At 41.3% G+C, this 27718-nt stretch overlaps 1 protein-coding gene across 1 annotated transcript in view; it reads right to left on the reverse strand.

Moving 5' to 3' along the window:
• The window catches only part of LOC145405864 (sodium-dependent multivitamin transporter-like), a 124410-nt gene that overhangs the window by 48053 nt on the left and 48639 nt on the right, over nt 1–27718 (reverse strand). The window contains exons 4-5 of the mRNA XM_080277120.1: nt 8464–8624; nt 6476–6616 (exon numbers count right to left, since the gene is read on the reverse strand). Coding sequence (XP_080133246.1) covers nt 6476–6616; nt 8464–8624 — 302 coding nt within the window. The remainder of the gene's footprint in view (nt 1–6475; nt 6617–8463; nt 8625–27718) is intronic.

The following is a 27718-nucleotide window of genomic DNA, read 5'->3' on the forward strand; positions in this document are numbered from 1 at the left end:
ATACCCCTGCATAGCAGAACGTCACATCATTAGATATTTCTCAATTTATTAAATGCAAATAAAGTAGTATAAGCACAAACTGGGATGTGCAAAGATAGCCTTCAGTTAATGGTCACTAGTCTTACTTTCGACCTGTGATGGGCTGTGGATCACTGAGGGTCCCTGTTATCTAACCCGGGGCGTCCCATCGACGTATGGGTACGTTGCAACATTTTGCGTTTGCCAGTCCCGACGACTTACTGGTACGTTGCGCAATTGCAAGGTTCATAATTTGCACAATTTTCAATTTTTGTGCGTGATTTTTCATACGTATACACGGGACCCCTTCCTCTATTCCTCTACAAAATGCCAAGCAGGGACAATGCCTTACACTGCATAACCTCCCCCCTCCCCCTCATGCCATTATCTTGGCAATTCACCTATTACCAGTGACCTGGCCAATAAAGACATTCAGGGCCAGAGTGATTCCCCAATCGATGACAATGTGGAGGACAAAGTTTACATAGCATCAGAGGAAGAAACAGTCATAAATGATGATCAGGTAATGTGGCAAAAAAAGGTCAGGTATGGTGATGAGTTAGTGAGTGAAACAATGCTTATAATGCCTATATTACTGTTTGAAAACCAATATACTCTCGTACTACACATAAATTCATACCAAGTAAATAAATAAATACCGTTTGTGAGTGGTGTGAAATATTTACCCTCCCATAGAACTCGTTTTCTTTGGTGCCAGCCTGCTAGAAAACCCAGTAAGGTAAGGAGGCACTGCTACCTGGATCGAGTATTTTAAACCTCAGGTGAACAATTTCTCTACGAATTTTCGATGTTTCTCACCAAAAGTGGAGGTTTTAGCCCCCCCCCAAAAAAATTTTTCGAAAATACCTCTGGACTGGGGGGTGTCAGAGGTGCGAGATAGCTTGGGACGTGATGGGTCAAGTGACCACCATCGTGATTTTTTTTTTTTAATGTACCAGGGGTCACTGCATCAAGGAGTAGCTTGTTTACTTCTCCTGCATAAGAGAATTCCTTGTCTCAGTGGAGTGAACGGAGCTGGGGCCTGATTGACTGCTGCCTACCTTAAAAGTGCCAGGCAAGGCTGCTGGACCACCCTTGAACATCCTCACTATGCACCTTCCACACTGTGTTTCCAGACGCCCCGGTAACTCAACGTGCTCGTACAGAATGTCATGCCTTGGTTATTTATTTATTTGATTATTCATTTTACTTTATTAATTTCTCTTCCATGTTACTGAAATTGGTTGTTTAAAGATAAAGTATTATATAATGTAACCTTTCCTCTTCAGTGTTTCTATGCAGTTTTTCCATGCTACATGGTGGTCCTTTTTGCTTTTTCCTGAAAGTTTTAACTGTAGGGTTTGGGGGTGGGGGGGGACTTGTTGCTTTACTATCCCTATCCTTCAGCATGTAGAAATAGATCTTATAGTCCTAGTCTTCTCTGCAAAAAAACAGCCTCGAAAGGACTATAAGGTCTGTTGCTGTTTGCATTCCTTTGTATTACTTTGTATTCCTCCTCCTTCTCCTCCTCCTCCTCCTCCTTCTTCTTCTTCTTCTTCTTCTTCTCCTCCTCCTCCTCCTCCTCCTCCTCCTCCTCCTCCTCCTCCTCCTCCTTCTTTTCCTCCTCTTTGTTCTCCTCCTCCTCCTTCTTCTCCTCCTCTTCGTTCTCCTCCTCCTCCTTCTTCTCCTCATTCTTTTTCTGCTCCTTCTTCTTGTTTTCCTCCTTCATCTCCTCCTCCTCCGTTTCCTCCTCCTCCGTTTCCTCCTCCTCCTCCTCCTCCTCCTCCTCCTATTTCTTCTTCTTTTTCTAATGCTTCTCCTCCTCTTCCTTCTTCTTCTTCTTCTTCTTCTTCTTCTTCTCCTTCTTTTGTGATAATTGCCTTGTTCCTCTTACTGTCCGTTACTTGCTGGTCGAGTGTCTAAGTCTGGGAACCTATTTCAGAGTTTCCTCCATAGGCATGAGGGGGCAGATGGTGCCTGCTGCCTGTCCTCGATACGGATATTTCACTGATGTTTTTAGTGTTCTCCAGGAGGTGGGCTTCCTAACACTTTTATAGATATTTGATATGGTATGTAATAAAGTATTTTGTTGTCATTTTAAGTATTTTATTTCTACAAAGGAGTATCAACTTTTTTTGAGTGTGTGTGTGTGTGTGTGTGTGTGTGTTTTTGTGTGTGTGGGGGGGAGGCATATTTTACCTTGTTGTTCGGGGTATGGGTAGTGGGTGTGGGGTGTTCGATCGCCCGGTCGTCACTGGCCGCGACTCCGGCTAATAGGATGGGAAGAAATTAGTGCTTTCGGGTGTACCTATTGAACGTTTAGACGAGCGTTTAGACCAACTGTATGTCGAGGTTATTACACTCTCAGAGGCTTCTTCTACTTGTTATAGCAATTAGTCATAAAATATTGGTTCATGTGTTTTATGAAACAAAGTGGTATAAAGATGGATACATATTGGCATGTTATACCCACGGGTCAGAGTGTATTGTGTCTTACTTGACGCGCGCGCGCGAGCGAGCGCCTGCATGTGTGTGTGTGTGTGTGTGTGTGTGTGTGTGTGTGTGTGTGTGTGTGTGTGTGTGTGTGTGTGTGTGTGTGTGTGTGTGTGTGTGTGTGTGTGTGTGTGTGTGTGTGTGTGTGTGTGATAACAAAGTAACTCACAAAGTTTTCATCTGATGATAACTGAACCTGATTGAAAAGTTTAGGGATGGATAAGAGGCTGACCTATTGTTTTTTAGACAATACATCAAAAGGTAAAGATGACAGGGTAGCTCAAAGTTTGACTGGTAAATTCAACATAGAAAGTTTCCGATTTAGAACATACTTGCTTATTAATGCTTCGGGCTAAGGCAAGAACGTAGTCTGTTTACAGAGTAATAGTAAGTCTAAGGTGAATCAACAGGGCAACGCAAAGTTCGACACACGTATCTGAGAGTGAACAAAATATCTAAAGGACTTTCGATCTGATTTGGCCTAAGCCTGATGGAAATCTGGAGGGTCAGTCAATGACCTGATCTGTAGTTTCTGAAAAGAAAATATCAAAGATCAAGGTCACATGTCAAGGTTAACCTATACAGCTTTTATTAGGAAGGTTTCAAGGTAAGACGAGAATAAGCAGAAATTTTTGAAACCAGGGAACCAGGTGTCACAGTCAAAGGGAGAGGTTAACTACGGTGGTAACGTGGCCAGAGTAACAGATTTTTAAAAAAGTCTGATTTATGAATGGGTTTGGGGTAAAGGAATGATAAAAGAATTTGAATCTGAAACACACTGGCGAAGATAAAGGTAACAGAGCCAGATCAAATGTTCGGCCGCAAGATCAACCGGTGGGTGCGAGGGTACTGTACTCTCTGAATGTTCCTTTTTGTTTATGCTGTCAGTAACTAGCACATTGCTTCGAAAGTATCGGTTCACTAGGGATGGATACGAATGGGGGAATAAGTGAATAAATGAGACGTAAGTTGATTTGTAGGATAGAAGTAGCCCTGAGTACCACAAATCCTATCTCGTTGAATGGTCTGCAATTGTAATTATTGATTCACTTTCGATCCCTATTGATTCACTTCCGACCCCAGTTGTCATGTCACTGTTTAAGGTCATCTGCAAATTAGTTGATTACGTCATCATAAATGAAAGAAAAGCATACGGGAGTCGAATGCTAATCGCCCGCCAGAATATACTGTTGGCCAAGTCCAAGTTTCTGGCCATATCTCATACCTTGAAGGCTTCATGTTCATAGCCGTTCATGAGGTATAATAGTGCTAAAGGCGGGCGATAAAAACTAGTTGACCTTTGGCAGCCATTATGGTGATCTTGATCTCGACCCCGAATTTTCGAGCTCGTCCAAGATTTTGGTCATATATTGATGCTCTGAAGGTTTCATGTTGATAGCTCAAGCTGTTCATGAGATATATTGATAACACACACACACACACACACACACACACACACACACACACACACACACACATGCTAAGAAGGATAATAGCATCATTCATCAGACCAACCCTGGAGTATGCACCAGTAGTCTGGAGTCCTTATCTCAAAAAACACATAGACAAGATTGAAAAAGTTCAAAGGGCCGCTGCAAGATGGATACCAAGCTTAAGGGATCTAAGCTACGAAGAAAGACTAAAAAAACTGAATCTACCAACACTACAGGAGAGAAGGAAAAGAGGTGACATGATAATGCTATATAAATGCTCAACAGGGAAGGAGAAAATAGACATAAATGATTACTTAACATATGGGGAAGCATCAGCAAGAGGACACTGCAAAAAAACTGCATAAGAAGAGAGGTGATAAAGACGTAAGGAAATTCAGATTCCCGAACAGAGCAATTGATCAGTGGAATGCATTACCGAATGAAATAGTGTGTGCCAAAACAATTCACAAATTTAAGGATATGTACGATAAATATTGTTTAAGACACGGGACAGTACGAGCTTGACTCATTCCTGTAAAGATACAATTAGGTAAGAACACACACACACACACACACACACACACACACACACACACACACACACACACACACACACACACATAGAGGCAGGCAAAAACATTATTGCTCCTCCTTCTAATGGCGGGCGATAATGAATGGGAATATGGGTGAGTCATTCTGCAGGAACTGAGCCTGGTGAAATATTAGCACAAAGGCTTCGACTCAAGAGATAAGCAGTTATGGACTCGACTCATACAAAACGTGATTGGAAGTGAAGTGCCATAGCCATGGTGCCAAGAAATTTGTTAATAAAATAAATATCCCTTTGCCAATTGAATTTATCTATCCTTTGGCAGTATGGCAAAGTTCTTATACTGTATTCTCTTTTATACAATTCCGCTAAGTATTAAACAATGCCGTATGTAATTATTAATCAGACATTAATTTTACTGTCAGACAAAACTGAAATGGCTAAAAAAAAAAAAGTCATTTCATATCGAACATTCCTCAACTGTTAATGCTTCAAGACCGAAGGAAGTGAAATGGTTATGAGAGATCATTTATGTGTGGTAGTCAATCTGCTTTTACAGCTGTATATTAGTGTCACTGATAATACCGCTCATTTATCTACTATTTCACCCACTTAGGCCCTGACAGAGTGCAGGGTTCGACACTATTTTGTTGTCACAACAGTTTCGTTATTACTATACAGTTCCGTTTAGTGCTGAATGAATACTATAATTGTTTCATAGAGAAACATGAAGTACTGTAATTTATCTGAATGAAAATCAACTTTCAGATAGGCCATTACTCCACGAATATTCTAATTTTCCTTGTAGCCATGATAACAGCATATCATTAAAGGCAGCTCTAAACGCAAGGCAGGTAATGCATTTACGCCTCAGAATCACACTGTAAGATAAATACAAAAATATGTATGGAGGTATTTGTTAGTGAGACAGGCATACAATCAACACTGACCTAGAGGTGTATGACACTTTGTCCAGGGTTCCAGGGTCCAAGGTGCTAAGATGTTGAAAGACTTTTGCTGAAATGTACAAAAAAAAACAGTGTAACCTATTCAACTATTACTTACAAACAACTGGGGAAACCATACTGTCAAAATTATTTTTAATACTTTTGTGTTTTCAGTACCAGTTAGCTGATTGTCTAGTTGCTCCCAAGATTTCCGTTACATCGTCTCGAAACCATGTCAATGCATTATGAGTTTTTTTGGTAATTAGATTGTCAGTCATCATTTACGTTAAAATTAATTCAGTTCGTTCGGAACCCCAGAAGTGAAAGGAAAGCATTCACCTCAGCTCTAATCTATTGTACATTTTTCTCCCCATTTCTGGATTAGTAGTGCTTGGTTCCCACAGAATTTTCGACAGAATGGTCTGTCAAGATTGCAAACAAGGATCCTGTTTTGTGATCCTAAATACAACGTACCGCATTTTTCTCCACTGTATGTGTATGATGTATACGGTCTGTGTTTATGAACTGTTCTGTCGATGTGGACCTGACTGACATGGAATGGCAGCGGTACTAAACACGCTGATACCTTTTATAATGCCATTCGCAGGATGGTATGATACACTACAGGTAATAGTTGGTTAAAGAAACGAATTATCTGAAGACTGATATATGAAAATAACTGCCTGGAAAATCATATTACAGAATATTTGACTAAAGAGAAGAATTGTCTGAAGATACTGTAGACATGATTTTAACCGTCTAAGGTACCACATTGTACATGAAACTTATGATATTCACACAGAATATATTCATTTAGTGTCGAAAGTGGCTAAAGGTAGAGGTGTATTTCGTCTATTATTCCATCGAGTGAACTTTAGCACATCCGTCACTTCCCGTTTTACTGTACCATATCAGAGGGAATCATCCGTGGGCAGAGAAACATACCAAGCCTCTCTCAGATTAGAAATTTCTGCCGGGAGGAGAAAATGAGAATCAGAAGAGGTTAAATGTCCTTGACATAAGAGGCTACTGACATGCAAGCGTGGCGGAGAGACTTCATGCTGCTGTATCGTTGGATGGCTGTCTGTGTGGCGGAGTAGTATGCCATGTTCGTAACAACACTTCCACTGATGATGTTGGATACGGTGTGACGTTGAAGGGGCAAATACTCGTACCTTGAAAGAGGAAACAGTACTACTGTATATGAAGAACTGTCTGAACCTGCTTACAATGATTAACCTTTTCAATAAAATAAAATATTTTTCATTTCAGGCAAAATACCGCCTGATGTTTTTTTTCGATTTAGGAAGGATCATCAGCAGTGGAGGAGGCAACTGAGGCTATATATAACCACTCCCGTTTGAAATGTTCCCCTAAACTTAATATAATCCAATGAAGGTAACAAAAAATAAAAAATGAAAAATATGTCTTCAGATTGAAGTCGTTAAGGAAGTGCACACTAAAAATGTAGTATATGTCTTACACGAATGACTCTGTTGATTGCATTATGCATAAACTACAGCTGATGATCTAGGAATCTAAAATTATAACAAATTCCTATCTGCTTTTATCAGACAACTTAGTTCAGTTATTTGTCTGACGCTTTCTCTCTTCTCCCTGAAGCCAGCCTGTCTCCATAATCGTGTACCCGTAACTGATCGTATTGTCTAAATCTGTATTCTGTCAGAAACTATTCCTGCTACAGGTAACAACCAGGTGGTACTGGCTCCTGCATTCTCTTTTCTCACCAGTTTCCTCCGACAGGGCCACTCATAAAATTTCCTCACACTGCACAGGCTCCCTCCCTTGCATCCAAGCTAATGTACAGTTGCAGAAAAAAAAAATAGAATCATTTCATAACAAATGTCAAAACAGCGAGCAATCACTTTTCAAACAAGTGAGGCAATCGCCAAAGCTCGTCAAAGTTTTCAGAGTACTATATAGGAGTTTCATTACCGTTCGACAAAACTGTGGAGAGAGATTCTTGCCCGCAACTGCACAAAATTTTAATTTCTATTTTCTTACGTACACGTCCTTCCCTACACAACACTTTTCTTACTCCATTACATGAATGCAAGACAGTCAAAGAATCTGAGTGGTAAAATAAGTAGAGAGGCTAACAGCATACAGAACTCTACTTAGTTTATAATAGCTAGGGCATACATGGAAATTAATCAGTCAGATTCTCAGTAATAAAAATGAAGAGGTTATCATCTAGGCAACTAACTGTACGATATAATATTTCATAACTGTGAAATTTTGTGTGTTGATACTGAGCAGCAGAAAAAAAGATATCTCTGGTCTGAAACTGTATGTACAACCCCCTCTCCCCAAGAAAAAAAATAATAATTCACCACACCTGGGGGCAATGAGCTTTGAAGTGAATCGAAAAAATGAGACCGTGTTCATATAGTAGTGTTGGTAACTTTGAATTTGTTTGCTCGTGTGTCATAATGTATCACACCACAAGGGTGACGAATAATTTTTTAGTTAGTGTACAGTCGAGGACGAACGTTGGCCTAGTAAAGCATCTTTGTTACCTTCCTTTGTGACGCACCATGTCACAGAAAATCTTAAATGCGAAGACAAATACACCGATCTATTCAAAAGTTGAGAGAGTTAGCCTCCAGAAGGAATTCTAAATAATTGAATTATTAGATGAAATTTTATTACAGACTGAAAAGGCTCTTGTAAAGCTGTATGAACAAAAGAAACATACCAAGCCTGTCCTGACTTACAAGTTTTAGCCAGCAGAGGGTAGTGAAATGCAGACGCACAGAAAATTTAGCAGCAGAGGAAAGTGAAAAACAGAAGAGATAATATATTAGCTACCAATTGATAGGGAAGAGCAGAAAAGGTGAAACATTAGCCAGCAGAGCACAGTGAAACGTAAAAGATATGATACACTAGGCAGCAAAAGAGAGTGGGAGGCAAAAGAGGAGAGGGAATAGGCATCAGAGGATTTTGGGAAGCAGAAGAGGTGGAATATTAGACAAAATTTTGCCCCGAAGTGCCCTCTTACGTAAAGATTTGTGGTCCGGCTCTGTTGTGGTCCACCGCCACCCGCCACACCTCCTGAAAGCTGCCCACATCCAATAAGCCCTTGATAACGACGGCAGCCAGACCAGCCACCATAATCAGCAGCTGCAGCACGTCAGTCCATACCACAGCCTTCAGTCCACCCTGCAGTGCCACATACACATTAGTAGCATGCCTACACCGCTGCCATTCGTACACTTCTATTACTTACTAGTGATAAAAAATCGCTTTGCGTTATCTGAACTAAAATATTAGAGTAGTCCCATCTGTAGAGCATTAAGGGTACCTGTATCAACATTCAGGCTCCTTTGTTTCACTTTCAGCTGCATAACATCACCTGGCCTAGCTGGATCACACTGTTGTGACCATGAAAGGATTCATATGTGGAGTTTGGAATTTAAAAACGGCAAAACCATAAGCATGATTCCTTTCCATTCTACTATTGTATGGTAAGCAGTATTTTAGATCAAGATTCTTCAGATCTTTCAGATGCCCAACCAGCTAAGTGTTTGAAAACCTAACCTCTACATTTCTGCTTCTTTGTGTAATCAGCCAGTTTTTCTGGCTGTCTTTACCTATAAAAATACGAATCTTCTGGCCAAAATTTTGTTCCCCAAGACGGAGTCAAGGGCCATGCGCTTGAGTCGAAGTGAGGGTTTTCCATTCGTTAGTCCGGGCTCTGGACCCCGCATTTAGAGAGCGATTTTAAAGACAGATGTCGTTGGAGTGGTCTACACACTCAAAACAACCCCGAGATCAGAATAACTAAACACGTATTGACTTATAAGGTTATAGGCATAACACTTGTTTCTTTGGTGAGGCGTTCAAAATGCTGGTATTTTTTCCCACATCACAGTTTTGATATAGCCCAATAGAAACTGACAAAAAAAAGTCTGTGTCATTACCTAATTTGATAGTGGACACAAGCAGAGAACAGGCAGAGAGATGAGTAGTTAGATAGGCAGGGGTGTAAGTAGGTAAGTAGAGAGGTGTGTAGATAGGAAGGTGGGTAGGTAGGTAGCTAGGCATGGAGGAAGATAGAAAGGGAGAAAGGTGGGGAGGTCGGCAAGGAGGTAGTACAAGACATAGGAAAGCAGAGAGGCAGGTAGGGCGTCTGGTGTATACGTAAACAAGTAGGATGACAGGAAAGAAGGTACGCAAGGAAACAGGCAGAGATGTAGATACAGAAGGAGGCAAGTAGAAAGGTATGTAGGTAGGCAGGGAAGTCGCCAATGAAGTAGAAAGGTATGTGGGTAGGCAGGGAAGTAGGTATGTAGGTAGGCAGAGAAGTCTCAGTTACACAGAGAGTAGGCCAGCATGCTCTCCAGTACAAATTTCTCTATCTATCTTCACCAAACTACATGCACAGTACACACTACACTTCCTATTCAAAATTCACCAAAATGGCGTCAATTCACCCAGCCTCGGAGTCCCCAGGGGGGGGGACCATAAATGCCCCCGCCATCTGCCCCTCTCCCGGTGACGACTCGAGGTGCCTGGAACCACTGTCTGACTCTCTTCTTCTTCATTTCTGCAACATTCGCGGCCTTTCCTCAAACTTTCGCTCTGTTGAGCACCACCTCTCCTCCTCTAAACCTCACCTTCTTTTTCTAACGGAGACTCAGCTGTCTGAGGCAACTGACAGCAAACCCTTTTCTGTATCCTCCTACTTTCTCTATACTCATTTCAAAGCCAAAGGTGGCTGTTGTGTATACATACGCAACGACTTATCTTGCTCTCGTGTTCCTGAACTTGATTCTTCTGAATTCTCCACTCTCTGGCTTCGGCTTTCCTGTCATTCTCTGACTAAATATATCTGTGCTGTTTACTTATCCCCTAATTCTACTGACTATCAAAAATTCTTCGACTATCTTGCTTCTACGATGGAACACATTCTCTCCATTTCTCCTTTCTCTGAAATCTCCATTCTTGGAGATTTCAATGTTCACCACCACCTTTGGCTCTCCTCTCCTTTCACGGATCCACCTGGTGAACAAGCCTACATCTTTTCTATCCTTAATGACCTAGAGCAGCTTGTACAGCACCCTACCCGTATCCCTGACCGCCTTGGAGAGAGCTCCAACATACTTGACCTCTTCCTCACAACTAATCCTTCTGCTTACTCTGTTAATCTTTTCACTCCGTTGGGCTCCTCCGATCACAACCTTATTACCTTAACCTGTCCTATCGCTCCAGTACGGCCTGCGGACCCTCCAGGGAAACGTCGTCTCTGGCATTTTGGAGCCGCGGACTGGGAGGCCCTCAGGCAGTACTTCTTTGATTTTCCCTGGAATGATTATTGCTTCCATGGCCGTGAGCCATCTGAGTGTGCCTTGCGCATTATGGAGATTATTCTCTCGGGCATGGAAGCATACATTCCTTTCTCATATCCTTTGGCTAATGCAAGAAAGCCTTGGTTTAATCACGCTTGTTCTAATGCTGTCCGCAACAAGGAGAAGGCCTACAAAAGGTACCGGAGCCAACCCACCCCTGAATCACATAATCTTTACGTTTCTGCCCGGAATCGTGCTAAGTCTGTTCTTCGCTCTACTAAAAATAATTTCATCCATACTAAATGCTCTCAACTCTCCAACTCGAATTCTTCCCGCTCCTTCTGGCACCTTGCCAAAAATCTTTCTAACAACTTAACTCATCATCCTTCCCTCCTCTTTTCTACTCTGATGGTTCTGTAGCTATTTCTTCTACTGATAAAGCAGATCTCTTCGCACAGACTTTCTCCTCCAATTCCACCTTAGACGATTCCGGTGCTGTTCCTCCATCACTTCCCCCCTCTGACTTCCTCATGGCTGACATTAAAATTTCTTCAGTTGATGTATTTTCTGCCATTACTGGCCTCAGTACTAACAAGGCATATGGGCCTGATGGGGTCCGTCCTGTTGTTCTCAAAAACTGTGCTTCTGTGCTAACACCCTGCCTAGGCAAACTATTTCGCCTTTGTCTGTCAACTTGTACCTTTCCTTCTTGCTGGAAGTTTGCTCTCATTCAGCCAGTCCTAAAGAAGGGTGACCACTCCCAACCCTCCAACTATCGTCCAATTGCTTTAACGTCCTGTATTTCAAAAGTTTTCGAGTCAATTCTTAATAGAAAAATTTTAAGGCATCTTTCCTATCACAACCTTCTTTCCGATCGTCAGTATGGGTTCCGTCAGGGACGCTCCACTGGCGATCTTCTCACCTACCTTTCAGACTCCTGGTCATCCTCCTTTCGGGACTTTGGCGAAAGCTTTGCCATTGCACTTGACATATCAAAGGCTTTCGATCGAGTCTGGCATAAATCTTTAATTTCCAAACTGCCCTCCTACGGTTTCTATCCTTCTATCTGTGCCTTCATCGCTAGCTTCCTTTCTGGTCGTTCTATAGCTGCTGTCGTAGACGGCCATCGTTCTTCTCCTAGATCTATCAACAGTGGTGTTCCTCAGGGCTCTGTCCTATCACCAACTCTCTTCCTTTTATTCATCAATGATCTTCTAAGCTGTACATCTAACCCTATCCACTCATACGCTGATGACTCCACCCTTCACCTTTCCATTCGGTTCCCGCAACGCTCATCTCAACAGTTACTTCAAGAAACAAGGGATGAGGCTATGGCACACCTAATGTCTGACTTGGCTCATATCTCTGACTGGGGTAAAAATAATATGGTTGTCTTTAATGCATCTAAGACTCAGTTCCTACACCTATCAACCCGACAAAATCTTCCACAGGTATACCCACTAATGTTTAATAATATTCAGATTAATCCTGCATCATCCTTGAACATGCTTGGGGTTTCATTTACTCGGGACTTATCTTGGAAAGATCATATTACATCTCTTGTAAAATCTGCTTCCAAGAGATTGGGTGTGCTAAGCCGACTCCGCTCTTTCTTTACCCCTGCACAATTGTTGACTCTATACAGGGGTTTTATCCGCCCCTGTGTGAAGTACAACTCTCATGTGTGGGGAGGCTCCCCACATACAGCTCTTCTCAATAGGGTGGAGTCAAAGGCTTTTCATCTCATTAACTCTCCTCCTCTTACTGACTCCCTTCAACCTCTGTCTCTTCGCCGCACTGTTGCATCTTTATCTCTTTTCTATCGCTACTTTAATGGTCACTGCTCCTCTGAACTGTCTGCTTGCATTCCTCGACCTCTACGACGGGCGCGTAGCACCCGTCTGGCAGCAAACTCTCATCCCTTTTCTGTCCAACTCTCTAATGCAAGAGTTAACCGTTACTCCCAGTCTTTCATTTATGCAACAGGTCAGCTCTGGAACTGTCTCCCTCTGTCTGTATTTCCTTCTGCCTATGATCTCCAGTCTTTCAAACGTAGTGTGTCCAGGCATCTCAAAATGATCGGATCTTGAATTTGGCTCTCTATTGTATTTTGTTTTTCTCTTGGAGGGAACTGTTACTGCGGGCTCATGGCCTTTGGTTCCTTCTTCCTCGCATAAAAAAAAAAAAAAAAAAAAAAGGTGGGTAGCAAGAAAAGATAGGCAGGGAGGTAAGGTAGGTTGTTAGGTAATAACGTAGGCAAGTCGGAAAAGAGACAAGGAGTGCAAGTTATTCATTTTCATATGCTGAAGGAACAATATGCCGATTAATAAGTCCCGATGAAAAGATCGCATAGTCTTATAGAGTGGCCGTATAACTCGAAATCAGCGCATAACAAAGAAACCGCTGTACACGGCAAGGATCACGTAAGACTTAGTCGTCAGGACTTTAGCGTGGGGACAAGCAGCTCGTATTGTTATTATTGTGGCTCCAGCCTCATCTAGGCTTGAACTTAGTGGACTCAGGAGACTGGTTATTGTCCTCAGAGATTTTTTTTTTTTTTTTTTAAGGGAAAGGTTCGTTATGTTAGGAGTTGTATTACCGTCTGCTCAGTCGTCTAATGCCTTGGTAGTTAAGGAGGGAAGGATGAGAGCCACACTTCGCCTGACTAGGTCCATGAGAGTCTTTCTCTGAATCGTAGTTTCCAGTGATAAATGTTTGATGAGGGTTCTGTGAAGCATGTATGGTTGAAGTTTTGGATGGCTGATGTGGCTACGTGGTTCTGTATACAGTATCTTTGTGAAATATAGTGTTGGAAGGAGAAGAAGGGATTTTTGAGACAGTCTGGTTATCATGAAAAAGATGCTTGTTTTATATTTTCATTAAAGGTGTTGCAGTATAATCACATTGATGTGATGGAATGTTTGCAGAATAATGAATTGTGTACAATTTTAATTCATGTGATCCTTGACCTGGGAGTACTTTTGGTTCTTGGGACTAGCGATGTGTATCAGTGGTCTCTGTCTAATATCCACGTCTGTGGCTGTTATGTTGGGGCTCAGCAGGGGCTCACACAGTTCACTATTTCATTGATTCAATGAGATGTACAAAGATAATGTCAGAGTGTTTTTAAGAATCGTGAGTGGACAGAAAATCATGTAAGTATCTAGTGTACGTCAAGTTCAAGGATTTGGGGATCTCTCTCCAAGCCAATTGATTTGGTTAAAAGGCGAGACTTGATTGTTAGCTTGAGATTTATTGTCTATATGGAAGGAAGAGAGTAACAGTTGATTGTTGGTAATGCGGTAATTTTAATTTTGTTCAAACTAGTGTTTGTTCAAGTAACTGAGATGATCTACTACTTGTTGAGCGATAGAGTGTTGTGAAACATTTGCTAGGTCATCAGCATACAACCTTATCGTTACCGATGAAAGGAGAAGTGTTATAACCTGAAGGGAAAATTAAAAACCCATGTGGATACTGCTGGGTAGTAGCCTGAATCTGAACCATAGGCTGTGGTTTACCACTTGGCGTGTCTGTTCAAGAGGAAGTTGCTTACCTGTTTTTTTCAGTGTCTTCCTTGTTTATGCTTGAGATCAAGTTAATCATTTTACGCCTTGGTAGTGGATCGAAAGCTTTGTTTATGTCTTAATGAGGTTTCCTTTTTGAAATCAGTTAAGATGAATTGGGTCAGCTTAGAAAGGTGTGTGATGTTTGAACACCTGGGCTGAAATCCACGATGAGAGTCGGACATAGGAATGTGGGAGGTGATGTTCTTAGTCTTTCCACCATTTTGGATCGTGTGCATTACACAGATATTGATCAAAAACAATGAAATATTGGGTCGTTTGCCTGGTCTGAGTAGATGGATGTTAACTGCATTCAACTGGATGTCGGGGATTTGGTTGCGAGTACAGGAAAAGGTGAAAATTTCAATGACCATGTTTATGGTAAATTGATAATGGTGTCGAGGTGTTTCAGGTGGATTCTTGTTAACTGGCATGATCTTACCGATCTGGATTTTTATAAATCATTTGCTGGACTTGTGTCCAGTTGAATGAGGATACTGAGTGCGTGTTACTTTTTATTTTCCGTGTTTTTCATGGGTACTCGTGTTAACGTTTGGAATCTTTGTGGTTTATAGATGTATACTAATTCATTGTTTACTTATTTCCTCATACTGGGGTGAATGCACCATTACTGAGTAAGATATCATGATAACTTTTTTTCTGGGGGGGAGGGAAGGCTGATGAGTGTGTTCGTTATTGTCATCCAGAATTTGATCTGGGTATCCACCCAAATTCTCCAGACTTCTTGCTCTCATGTTAATGTCAGTTTACTGTCGATGTTCTAGGGTGTATGTGAATTATCTTTCTCGCCTGGTCGGGTACCTTTTTTATGTAATCTTTGCTCCGATTGTTTTATCAGGAAAAAAAATTAAAGTGTAAAGTTTTAGTGCCATCACTAACTCATGAAGAAAATGAAAAATCAAATGTAACACAGTCACTCTCCTGATTCATCTGGACACAAGCCTAGCAAAAAAAAAAAAAAAAAGTCCAGACAGTAAGATCATACCCTCGTAGAGTGGATGTGGAGAGATTGCACTAAAACAATTTACTAAAAAACAGGTATTACCCGAAGGATGTAAATTGTAACACCAGTCGAACAGGGCAGTACTCCTGAGGTGGCTGGCAAGCTGGTGGCAAGGAAAGCTGGAGCTCCTGCTTCACCAGTCCTCAGAGCCTGTTTCCAATCGTCTCCCTTTGTTGAACATATTCAGTGTTTTCATTGACACAGACAGTAGGCCACTATACTCTCATTAACATATCCTCCAATTGTTTACGTCACACTACGTACACATTAGACATCACAGCATTTGTTTCATCCCACCACTTAACAATGCCCGCTGCAATATTAAGAGCAAATGCATGGTACCTTGGATTGCCACCACCGACAAGGTAAGGCTAGTAGAACAGGACTCTCCTGGTGGTCATCAAGCGACTGTGCCAGCAGCTGCGGTTGCTGCAAACAAAATTATGCTCATCAGCAGAGAAGTGTAGGTTCGGCCTTAAAATTTATCAACGTCCGAGATCTTAATACCAGTCTAAATTCCATTCACTTCTTACTGGAATTTATGGCCCCTCTAGTCGCATTCCTCACAAAAAGCCAAATCTCTCTGCTGACCTATCCCCATACAGTTTTCCTGGTTACTATTTCGTCACCAACTTAAGTAACAAGGGTGGCACTGTCGCTAAATTAATTCAGAATACGATTGGCACTACTATGAACTTGGCCTTTACTGATCTTGGTTGCTCATTATGCAGACTAAATTACCTTAATACAGCCAAATGTATCTGTACAGTATATAATTCTCCCTGCGTCTCATTAGAACTCAGCGTATTTGACTCCATATCCACACCTATGTGTTACATTGGCCGGGTCAGGGGCGAAGTCAAAAATGCCAAAATGGTGAAAATACCTAAAATTATGACTGCGCTCCCGTGAAAAGTTAAGGCTCCGAATATTATTAAGCCAGGGCCATGATTCTTAGGTGCAATGTTGCACTGGAGTACCTTCATATAAAAATGGTATTTAGTGTTAAAGCACTTCCAGTCGCTGGCAGTGCCAACTAGAAGGTGTACCTCTGGGGGGCCATTCTGCGAATTTCAAGTTCCCTAGCTCCACATTGGGTTAATGGAATCCACTGAAACTTTAGATGTTTATAGACGTTAAGGAGTACAACAAATCTGCTTCGTACATGCATGACCTATATTCGCCAGATCAGAGGTCAAAGGTCATCAAGTGCAGAAAATATGAAAATAAGAAAAGCGAATGTTGCACTGGTTTACCTCCATACAGAAATGACTCTTAGCATCGAAACTGATTTCCGGTCGCTAGCAAAGCTTGGTCCGCTTAGAGCTGGCCAACGTTGCCTACAGGCTTGTTTTCCTTTATATCTAAGTAAATGGAGCTTTTTCTTATAGCCTGAAATCTGTTCTTTATTTTTAACGGAAAGGCAGTTGTGTTTTCACTTACTTATTTAATGGGTACTTCTTCATGTTTTTGAAAAGTTTCTTTCTTTCATTTTTGAAAATGAATCTCTCTGTGCCACCCATCTTTCCGTGATCACATCACATATTTAGTTTCTTGATAATTGTGACATTGATCGTGTTCTTATCTTTAATAATGAAGTCAGTATCATGCATTGTTTCTTCATTTGGGCTTCTCCATGTCCATTTTCGTCCATGTTCTTTTGTGGATTTTTTTTTTCCATTATTCTCTTGTCATTCATATCGGCAAAATGTTCCACGCTTTCACCTCTGTGGTTCCTCTCTCATACACCAAATTTTCCCATATATGCATCTCCATTTTTTATTTTTTTGTTTACCAGCTTTTTAATTAAAGTCTTTAATGAGTATAATGTATCTGATCATGTCTTCTTTTGTAGTCTGTTAGATGTCATCATACAATGTTTCTATTTATTCATCTGTGCTTTGAGAAGTGTGTGCATACAGTTGTATTGCTTACAGGGTGTATCTTATGTACAGTCTCATATAATCCATGATACTGTGGTAGAAACACAGATGAATTTAATAATGTTCCTTCAAGATGTCTGTTAATTAGTAATCCGACACCACTAATTCTATAATTTTGCCTCTGTTGTAAAAGAGGTGGTTGGTGTCTTGAAACTGAATTAATTTTCTTCTTTTCTGTAAATATCGCTTTGACCTACAATATCACAAGTAATGTTTTCTAATTCAGTCAGCAAGGTCTCAAGTGTATAATCTGCTGCAAAGCTTTTTATACTGTATGTGAAGACGTTCATAAATTTCAACTTCTTTAATGTCCCATTCTATTATCTACTGAGACAGTGCCTGCTCACTTTTGGTGGCACACCGCTGGTAGGCAAAGGATGCAGTGCGGCAGCACCATTAGTCGATGAAGATCCAACAGGCACACCCGTAAGATGTTTGGTAAGGAGGATTGTAGGGAATAATCTCACGTCCCTACCACAGTTTATGGTGAGAAGTTATTTTCTTGCCTCCTTCGTCAGTATATTCGGTGGTGCATATACGCCCATAGGGGTCCCACGGTCCATGCCGTCTAAGATGTTATCTCGTCTAATTATCTATGAGACATTCCCCTATCCACCACCAGTGAACATGCAAGGTAGTGTGCATATATATATATATATATATATATATATATATATATATATATATATATATATATATATATATATATATATATATGTCAAAAATGCTGGATTGGTGGAGGATTAGTGCCCTTCCCTGTAAAATAATTAACTCTAAGCCATTGCCCACCCCGTCTGGGATACATGGCGTCTGGCAATGAATGAAAAATGAATATATATATATATATATATATATATATATATATATATATATATATATATATATATACAGTGGAACCCTGGAATTTGTACGCCTCTCAACTCGTGCAACTCGGTTTTCGTACAGCTTTTTCGCCCAAAAATCTCTCCATTTTTCATACGGTGACCCGTTATTCGCACTAAGAGATGTGGCGTTTTAGGTGCCACATGGTTGCAAGCCTGGCTTTGTCTTTTGCCAACTATGCATCAGTCATACAGGCTCGATTAAACTTTGGGATGAATTATGTATTTTCGTTAGAAAATTTTACATAATCATGGGTCCCAAGGGATTAGTGAGTCAGCTAGAGCTAAAAGTAAAGCAGTAGAAACAACAACTGACATGAAAAAAGAACTCATTGCAAAGTTTGAAAGTGGAACCTGTGTTTCCGATCTTGTCATTCGTTATAGTATGGCAAAATCTACCTTTTTATCCATACTAAAGAATGGATTAATGCAAATTACATTGTTTCTTATTGAAAAAAATGATTTGGTTTTCGAACAATTAGCAACTCGTACAGCCTCCAGGAATGAATTGTGTACGAATTCCGGGGTTCTACTGTATATATATATGAAGCCTCTGTGGTACAACGGTAGAGTGTGCATTTTTGTACACAGGTGAACCAGGGTTCATGCCATGCCATGGTAATCAACTGGGAGAGTTCACCAGGCCACATACTACTTTCGCGGACATAAGGGGTGCTGTGGTTAAACCAGTGTCGCTTACTATAAAGTATGCTTACACCCAGTTGGCTTGCGCAGGCCGATTACGTTTGGTTCACAGACTACACACGCACCAAAAGCCACTCCAACACTACAGTTACACTTACAAGCACTTCTAACCCTACATACAGTCTCTACCAGACAGCCTAAGCCACTTGGTAGAAATACATTGACTGTATCGTCCCGACTTCGGTCGGGAAAGGCCGGTCCTGAAGTTGATACTCAAACGGCTGATGATGATGATGATGATATATATATATATATATATATATATATATATATATATATATATATATATATATATATATATATATATATATATATACAGTCATCCCTTAACATCCGCGGGGGTTAGGTAAAAGACACCTGCGAATGTTAAAAATCCACGGATGTCTGCTGCCCCCCCTTAAAAACACCTCTGGACCCTACATTTCCATATATAACTAAAGAAAAACTCCATGTGCATGTTTACAACCACTTTATTAAACACAAGAACGCTAAACAACTACTTTATTTAATACAAGAACACTCTCTATTGTATTTTGTATTTTGTCCTTTTCTTGGAGGGAACTGTCATTGTGGGCTCATGGCCTTTGGTTCCTTCTTCCTTGCATAAAAAAAAGTTAAAAATAATGAATAGTGTATTCGTGCATGGCCGCTTCTAACTACTGTGCTCATCCCAGCTCCGTCCAAAAGGAAGAATGTTACAGTATATTTCATTCACTTGATAATGGCATTACTGTACTAAAACAGCCACGAACTGTGCATGGGATAATGATATATACATGATATATATTATTTTTTTCTGTAGCCATCCATGGATATTCAAAACCGAGTATGTTAAAATCGTTGATGTTAAGGTATGACTGTATACAGTAATCCCCGTACTATCCGGACGCCCACTCACTGGACATTGTGGGCCAGGACCTTCGGAACCCAAAAAGGCCAAAAAAAAGAAAACCCTCCCAAAATTCGAATTTTTTCCCACCCCTAATTTTAAATTGCCGCACAGTGCTGAACGCCTGGTAACACCACGGCCCCTTCACCCTTCCTTCCTACCCCCTTCCCCTCCCCTTTCAGGGTTGCCATTTGGTATTTTTCATTATCAAATGTGGGCCAATTTCGTAATGAAAAGTTCGTTTGGTAATGAATCAGAATAAAGCATTACCAAACGGATTTTTCACATGTATGAGGATACACAGGATGGAGATGGTGGATCGTATGCTCTCTCTGATTAATCTGTTAGCCTATATAGTGTGAAAATAATCAACATGCTGTTAATTATTAGGAGAGTGGTTACATGTATTTCCACATGTATATATAATTAGTGAAGAATAAATGCTAGCTTTTTTAATTTGGTAATGAAAACAAAAATTTGGTAATGAAAATTGAGGAGTTTGGTAATGTGGCTTTTGCGATCTGGGAACTTTGTTTCCCCCTCATCAACAGTTACTGCCTAACTTCGATTGTAAGTAGATGCTTATCTCAATGGATGCCACCCGTGCTCGTTTTTGTGAATAAACTGTAATACCTCGCCACTAGACCACACGGGAATTTACAGTGTTGTGCAGTGTTAAGAAATTAGAATTTAGAGTAGACCACACGGGAATTTACAGTGTTGTGCAGTGTTAAGAAATTAGAATTTAGAGTGCAAATGATTAACTGTGGAGTTCAAACTGGCGGTAGAAACTGGCGTGGTGCAATTAACAGAATGTGCAGTGTTAAACAATTATAACTCACAGTGCAAAGAATTACTGTAAGTGCAGCACAACACTGGATTACTGTACGTGCTTTAAAAGCATTTTCACCACTGCCAAAGCCTTTGAGAAGGCAGCTACAGAAGTGCTGTAAGTACCCTGGCTGGGGTACAGTCACTTCTAATTCCTATTTCCTTGGTTCCTTTTCATTTAATTCATGCTTTATGTCCATTATTGGTGTGAATAGGGTCGAAAATAGGTTTAATTAGGTGCTATGCATGTCCGGTAGGGAGTTATTTAGGTGGCTTTCAAAGTTAGGCTGGGTTAGGGTCCTTAACCCGCCGCGTCCCGGAGACGTGAATTCACATCCTCACATGATGTACACTCATATCCCGGAGAAGTAAATTCACGTCCTCACATGATATGCACTCATATCCCGGAGACGTGAATTAACGCGGCAACATTGCAAGGTCCCTAATTTGCACAATTTTCAATTTTCGCGAGTGATTTCACGAGTGATTTTTGGCACGTATACACGGGACACCCTCCTCTATTCCTCTACAAAATGCCAAGCAGGGACAATGCCTTACACCGCATAACCTCTCCCCCCCCCCCTGCACGCCATTGTCTCGGCAATTCACCTGTTACCAGTGACCTGGCCAATAAAGACATTCAGGCCCAGAGTGATTCCCCAATCGATGACAATGTGGAGGACAAAGTTTACATAGCATTAGAGGATGAAACAGTCAGAAATGATGATCAGGTAATGTGGGAAAAAAAGGTCATGAATGGTGATTAATTAGTGAGTGAAACAATGCTTATAATGCCTATATTACTGTTTGAAAACCAATATACTCTTGTACTACATATAAATTCATACCAAGTAAATAAATAAATACCGTTTATGAGTGGATAAAATAGTTACTCTCCCATAGAACTCGTTTTCTCTGGTGCCAGCCTGTTAGAAAATCCAGTCAGGTAAGGACGTACTCGTAAGTAGATCGAGTATTTTAAACCTCAGGTGAGCAATTTTTCTATGAATTTTCGATGTTTCTCACCAAAAGCGGATGTTTGAGCCAAAAAAAAAAGGTCCAAAAATGTCGGGACTGGGGTGTACCACTGCCCAGAAAACGTCGGGATGGGGCGGGTTAAGTACAACTCCAGGTGGCTGGGGCCCACTATCCGGACTGGACCACTTTCCGGACATGCCTTTGGCTCAATTACATCGGAGAGTAGAGGGATATATATATATATATATATATATATATATATATATAGAGAGAGAGAGAGAGAGAGAGAGAGAGAGAGAGATTAATATATATATATATATATATATATATATATATATATATATATATATATATATATATATATATATATATATATATATATATATATATATATATATATATACATACAAGTGGAGAGATGGAATGGGGCAAAAGGGTTTAAGGGTAAACGCAGATAAAACAAAAGTGATGATATCTAGGGTAGGTGGCAGTACTGTCAAAGACGAGGGAGAGTGGCCATGTGCAGTTTGCCACAAGGTCATGGGAAGTAATTCCATCTTGTGCAGTGTGTGTGGTATATGGGTGCATAAGAGATGTAGTGGTATCAGAGGTAGACTGTGAGATAATGCTGATTTTATGTGTACGGTGAGCCGGGGTGAGCAGGTGGAGATTGTCAGACGTGAAAGGATTGAACTTGCTGGTGAATCTCTTGAGTGTGTGGAAGAGTTTTGTTATTTGGGAGACATGTTGTGTGCTGGACGTGGGGCTGGGGCTAGCTCTGTGGCTAGGGTGAGAAGTGGTTGGAAGAAGTTCAGGCAGCTTTTGCCTCTCCTGACATTGAGAGGGCTCTCCCTACGTGCTACGGGGTCTTTGTATGCAGCATGTGTTAGAAGTGTAATGCTGTATGGCAGTGAGACCTGGGCAGTGAAGGAGGAAGATATTCGCTGGCTCAGACGTACAGAAATGACATTGATTAGGTGGATGTGCAGTGCGTCCCTGCGTCCAAGGCCTGGAGGGGCTGGGTTTACAATGGAAGAGTTGAGAGGTAGGATGGGACTGGAGTGTATTGGTGTTGTGATGAGGAGAGGTAGATTGAGGTGGTTTGGACATGTGGAGAGGATGGGGGATGATAATTGGGTGAGGAAGGTGAGAAGTGTTAATATTGGGGGTGGGGTTATGAGGGGTAGACCGAGAAAGACATGGGACGAGGTCATTAAGTGTGACCTTAGAGTTAAGGGACTGAACAGGGAGGCTGCAATGGATCGTGCAGCATGGAGAGCCCCCATTAGATGACCAAGGCCGACACATGCAAGCATGTTGGAGCCTTTAAAAACGAAACAAAACGAAGTCAAGCAGGGCAGTACTCCCAAGGTGGGCGGAAACCTGATGACAGGGAGAGCTGGAGCTCACATTTCATCAGCTCTCGGGACTAGTTCCTGACCATCCCCCTTTGCTGAACATTTTCAGTGTTTCAGTAAAACAGGGAGTAGGCCAGCATGCTCTGTAATACCAGTATCTCTAAATGTCAACACCAAATTACGTGCACAGTACACACTGCACTTCCTTTTCAACATCAGCAAAATAAAGTGGCGCATATTAATGATGCCATGGAGTCCCCGGGGGGAGGAACCATAAATGCCCCCACCATCAGCCCTCTCCCACTGACGACTCTAAGAGTTGCCTGGAACCACTGTCTGACTCACTTATTCTTCATTTCTGCAATATTTGCGGCCTTTCCTCTAACTTTCTCTCTGTTGAACATCACCTCACCTTCTCTTCCTTAACGAGACTCAGCTGTCTGAGGCAACTGACAGCACACATTTTTCTGTATCCCCCTACTTTTTCTATGGTCATTTCAAAGCCAAAGGTGGCTGTTGTGTATACATACGCAACACCTTATCTTGCTCTCGTGTTCCTGAACTTGATTCTTCTGAATTCTCCACTCTTTGACTTAAGTTCTCCTGTCATTTTCTGACTAAATATATCTGCGCTGTTTACTTATCACCTAATTCTACTATAAAAAATTCTTTCATAGTCTTACTTCTATGACGGAACACATCCTATCCATTTCTCCTTTCTCTGAAATCTCCATTCTAGGAGATTTGAATATTCACCACCACCTCTCCTTTCACTGACCCACCTGGTGAACAAACCTACATCTTTTCTATCCTTAATGATCTAGAGCAGTTTGTACAGTACCCTACCCATGTCCCTGACCACCTTGGAGAGAGCTCCAACATACTTGACCTCTTCTGTACAACTAATCCTTCTGTTTACACTATTAATCTTTCCTCTCCATTGGGCTCCTCTGATCAGAACGTTATTACCTTAACCTGTCCTATCGCTCTGGTACGGGCAGCAGAGCTCCTCTGATCATAACCTTATTACCCTAACCAGTCATATTGCTCTGGTACGGCCTGCAGACCCTCCAAGGAAACGTCGACTGTGGCACTTTGGAGCTGCAGATTGGGAGGCCCTTAGGCAGTACTTCGTTGATTTTCTTTGGAATGATTATTGCTTCCATGGCCTGGAGCCATCTGAGTGTGCCTTGCACATTACAGAGCTTATTCTCTCGGGCATGGAAGCATACATTCCTTTCTCATGTCCTTTTACTAATGGAAGAAAGCCTTGGTTATATCACGCTTGTTCTAATGCTGTCCACAACAAGGAGAGGGCCTATAAAAGGTACCAGAGTCAACCCATCCCTGAATACCATCTTTTTTATGTGTCTGGCCGGAATTGTGCTAAGTCTGTTCTTCGCTCTGTTAAAAATTATGTCATTCGTACTAGATGCTCTCAACTCTCCAACTCGAATTCTACCCGCTCTTTCTGGCACATTGCTAAAAACCTTTCTAATAACTTTACCTCATAATCTTTCCCTCCACTTTTCTACACTTATGGCTCTGTAGCTATTTCTTCTACAGATAAAGCAAATCTCTTTGCTCAGACTTTCTCCCTCAATTCCACCTTAGACGATTCCAGTGCTGTTCCTCCATCACTTCCTCCCTCTGACTTCCTCATGGCTGACATTAAAATTTCTTCAGCTGATGTGTTTCCTGGCATCACTGGCCTCAATACTAACAAGGCATATGGGCCTGGTGGGGTCCCTCCTTTTGTCCTTAAGAATTGTGCTTTAGTGCTTACACCCTACCCAGGTAAACCCTTTGGCCTTTGTCTTTCAAGTTGCACCTTTCCTTCTTGCTGGAAGTTTGCTCTCATTCATCCAGTCCCAAAGAAGGATGACCATTCCCAACCCTCTAACTATCGTCCAATTGCTTTAACATCCTGTGACTCAAAAGTTTTCAAGTCTGTTCTTAACAGAAAGATTTTAAAGCATCTTTCCTCTCATAACCTTCCTTTTGATCGTCAGTATGGGTTCTGTCAGGGACGTTCCATTGGCAATCTTCTCACCTCCCTTTCAAACTTCTGGTCATCCTCTTTTCGAAACTTTGTTGAAAACTTTGCCATCGCACTTGACATCTCAAAAGCTTTCAGTCGAGTCTAGCATAAATCTTTAATTTCCAAACTGCCCTCATACAGCTTCTATCCTTCTATCTGTGCCTTCATCTTCAGCTTCCTTTTTTGGTCGTTCTATCGCCGCTGTTGTAGACTGCCATCGCTCTTCCCCTAGATCTATCAACAGTGGTGCTCCTCAGGGCTCTGTCCTATCACCAACTCTCTTCCTTTTATTCATCAATGATCTTCTAAGCTGTACATCTAATCCTATCCACTTGTACGTTGATGATTCCACCCTTCACCTTTCCATTTGGTTCCCACAACGTCCATCTCAGCACCGACTTGAACAAACAAGGGATGAGTCTATGGCACACCTAATGTCTGACTTGGCTAGTATCTCTAACTGGGGTAAAAATAATCTAGTTGTTTTTAATCCATCAAAGACTCAGTTTCTAAAACTATTAACCCAACAAAACCCTCCACAGGGGTACCCACTAATGTTTAATAATATTCAGCTCAATCCTGCATAATCCTTGAGCATGCCTGGGGTTTCATTCACTCGGGATTTGTCTTAGAAAGATCATGATTATTACATCTCTTGTAAAATAAGCTTCAAGAGATTAGGTGTGCCAAGCCAACTCCTAAACCTTCATTGCCCATGCATAGTTGTTGACTTTATACATGGATTTTATTCGCCCCTGATTAGAGTACAACCCTCATGGGTGGGGAGGCTCCCCACATATAGCTCTTCTCAGGGTTTGCGCCTCGCCAGGGTAATAAACTGGGAGAGGTCGCCCAGCCACATACTACTTTTGCGGACATAAGTGGTGCTGTGGTTGAACCAGTATCACTTACAATAAAGTATGCCTGCACCCAGTCGGCTTGCGCAGGCAGATTACACTTGGTTCATAGACTATACACGCACCTAAAGCTACTATAACACTACAGTTACTCTTACAAGCACTTCTAACCCTACATACAGTCTCTACTAGACAGCCTAAGCCACTTGGTAGAGATACATTGACTGTATCGGTCCGACTTCGGTCGGGAAAGGCCGGACCTGAAGTTGTTACTCAAACTGCTGATATATATATATATATATATATATATATATATATATATATATATATATATATATATATATAGTCATCCATTAACATCCACGTGGGTTAAGTAACTAAGACACCAGCGAATGTTAAAAATCCGCTGATATCTGCCACTTCCCTTTAAAACACCTCTGGACCCCCCGTTTTCTGATATAACTAAATCCGCATTTTTGTCGTCCAAGCTGAGGGATTGGATTCGAAGCCATCTTCAGTAAAACCAAGCTGTGCTGTTTTTGTCGGGCAAAGTGATACGAAGCCGGACCAAGCGTTTGTCATGAAAACCAAGACCGTCTTCGTATCCCACCCAAGTGTGGTCGGGAGTAGTCTTGGTGTAGCTTGGGAAGAGTGAGATTGGCCAGCAAGGACACATAAATGATAAATATCCTGAAATTAGCATTATGTACATAAAATTAGGGTGCAGGTGGCTAATATTAACGACATATAGAGCCAGTTCACCTCAAATAACGGCTACATGTAAGTTGCATATTCGTCAGAAGATCGTCTTCGGCGAACCTCTAAGTTTGCTTTGTGATTGGCACGTAATTTTTTTATTCTTCATAGCCTGGACTATTTTTGCAGACAAAAACCAAGTGCCCCAAGACGCGCTTCGAATCCCAAGCTCTAGCTTGGACAACAAAAACACGCCTTCAAGAAAAACCCTATGTGCATGTTTACAACCATTTTATTAATCGCAAGAACACTAAACAACTACTTTATTTAATACAAGAACACTAAAAGTTAAAAATAATGAATAGTGTACTCCTGCATGGAATCTTCTGACTACTGTGCTCATCCCAGCTCCCTCCAAAATGAAGAGTGTTACAGTATATTTCATTCACTGGATAATGCCATTACTGTACTAATACAGCCATGATCTGTGCCTGGGATAATGTTACAGTTTCAGCAGAGTTCAACAAGATATATGTATTTTTTTCAGTAGCTATCTGCGGTTATTCAAAACCGTGTATGTTAAAATCGTGGATGTTAAGGGATGACTGTACAGTAATCCCCATACTTTCCGGACACCTCACTTACCGAACATTGCGGGCCTGGACCTTCGGAACTCAAAAATGGCCAAAAATAGAAAACAATCCCCCCAAAATCCAATTTTTTTTCCATCCCTAATTTGAAAGAGCTGCACAGAGCCAAACAGCTGTTTACACCACGGCCCCTTCACCCTTTCCTTCCTCCCCCCTCCCCTTTCAGGGTTGCCATTTGATATTTTTCATTACCAAATATGGGCCAATATGTTAATGAAAAGTTTGTTTGGTAATGAATAAGGATAATGCATTACCAAACGGATTTTTCACATGTATGAGGATACACAGGATGGAGATGTTAGACTGTATGTTCATTCTGATTAATGTGTTAGCCCACATAGCGTGAAAATAATCAACATGCTGTTAACTATAAGGAGAGTGATTACCTGTATTTCCAGTTGTATATGTAATTAGTGAAGAATAAGTGCTAGCTTTACGAATTTGGTAATGAAAAGTTAAATTTGGTAATGAAAATTGAGGAGTTTGGTAATGTGGCCGTTGCGATCTGGCAACTCTGTTTCCCCTTCATCAACAGTTACTGCCTGA

This window comes from Coenobita brevimanus, chromosome 68, assembly GCF_032717465.1.
Source record: "Coenobita brevimanus isolate Jiangsu-jjx chromosome 68, ASM3271746v2, whole genome shotgun sequence".
In the NCBI taxonomy this organism is placed as follows: Eukaryota; Metazoa; Arthropoda; class Malacostraca; order Decapoda; family Coenobitidae; genus Coenobita; species Coenobita brevimanus.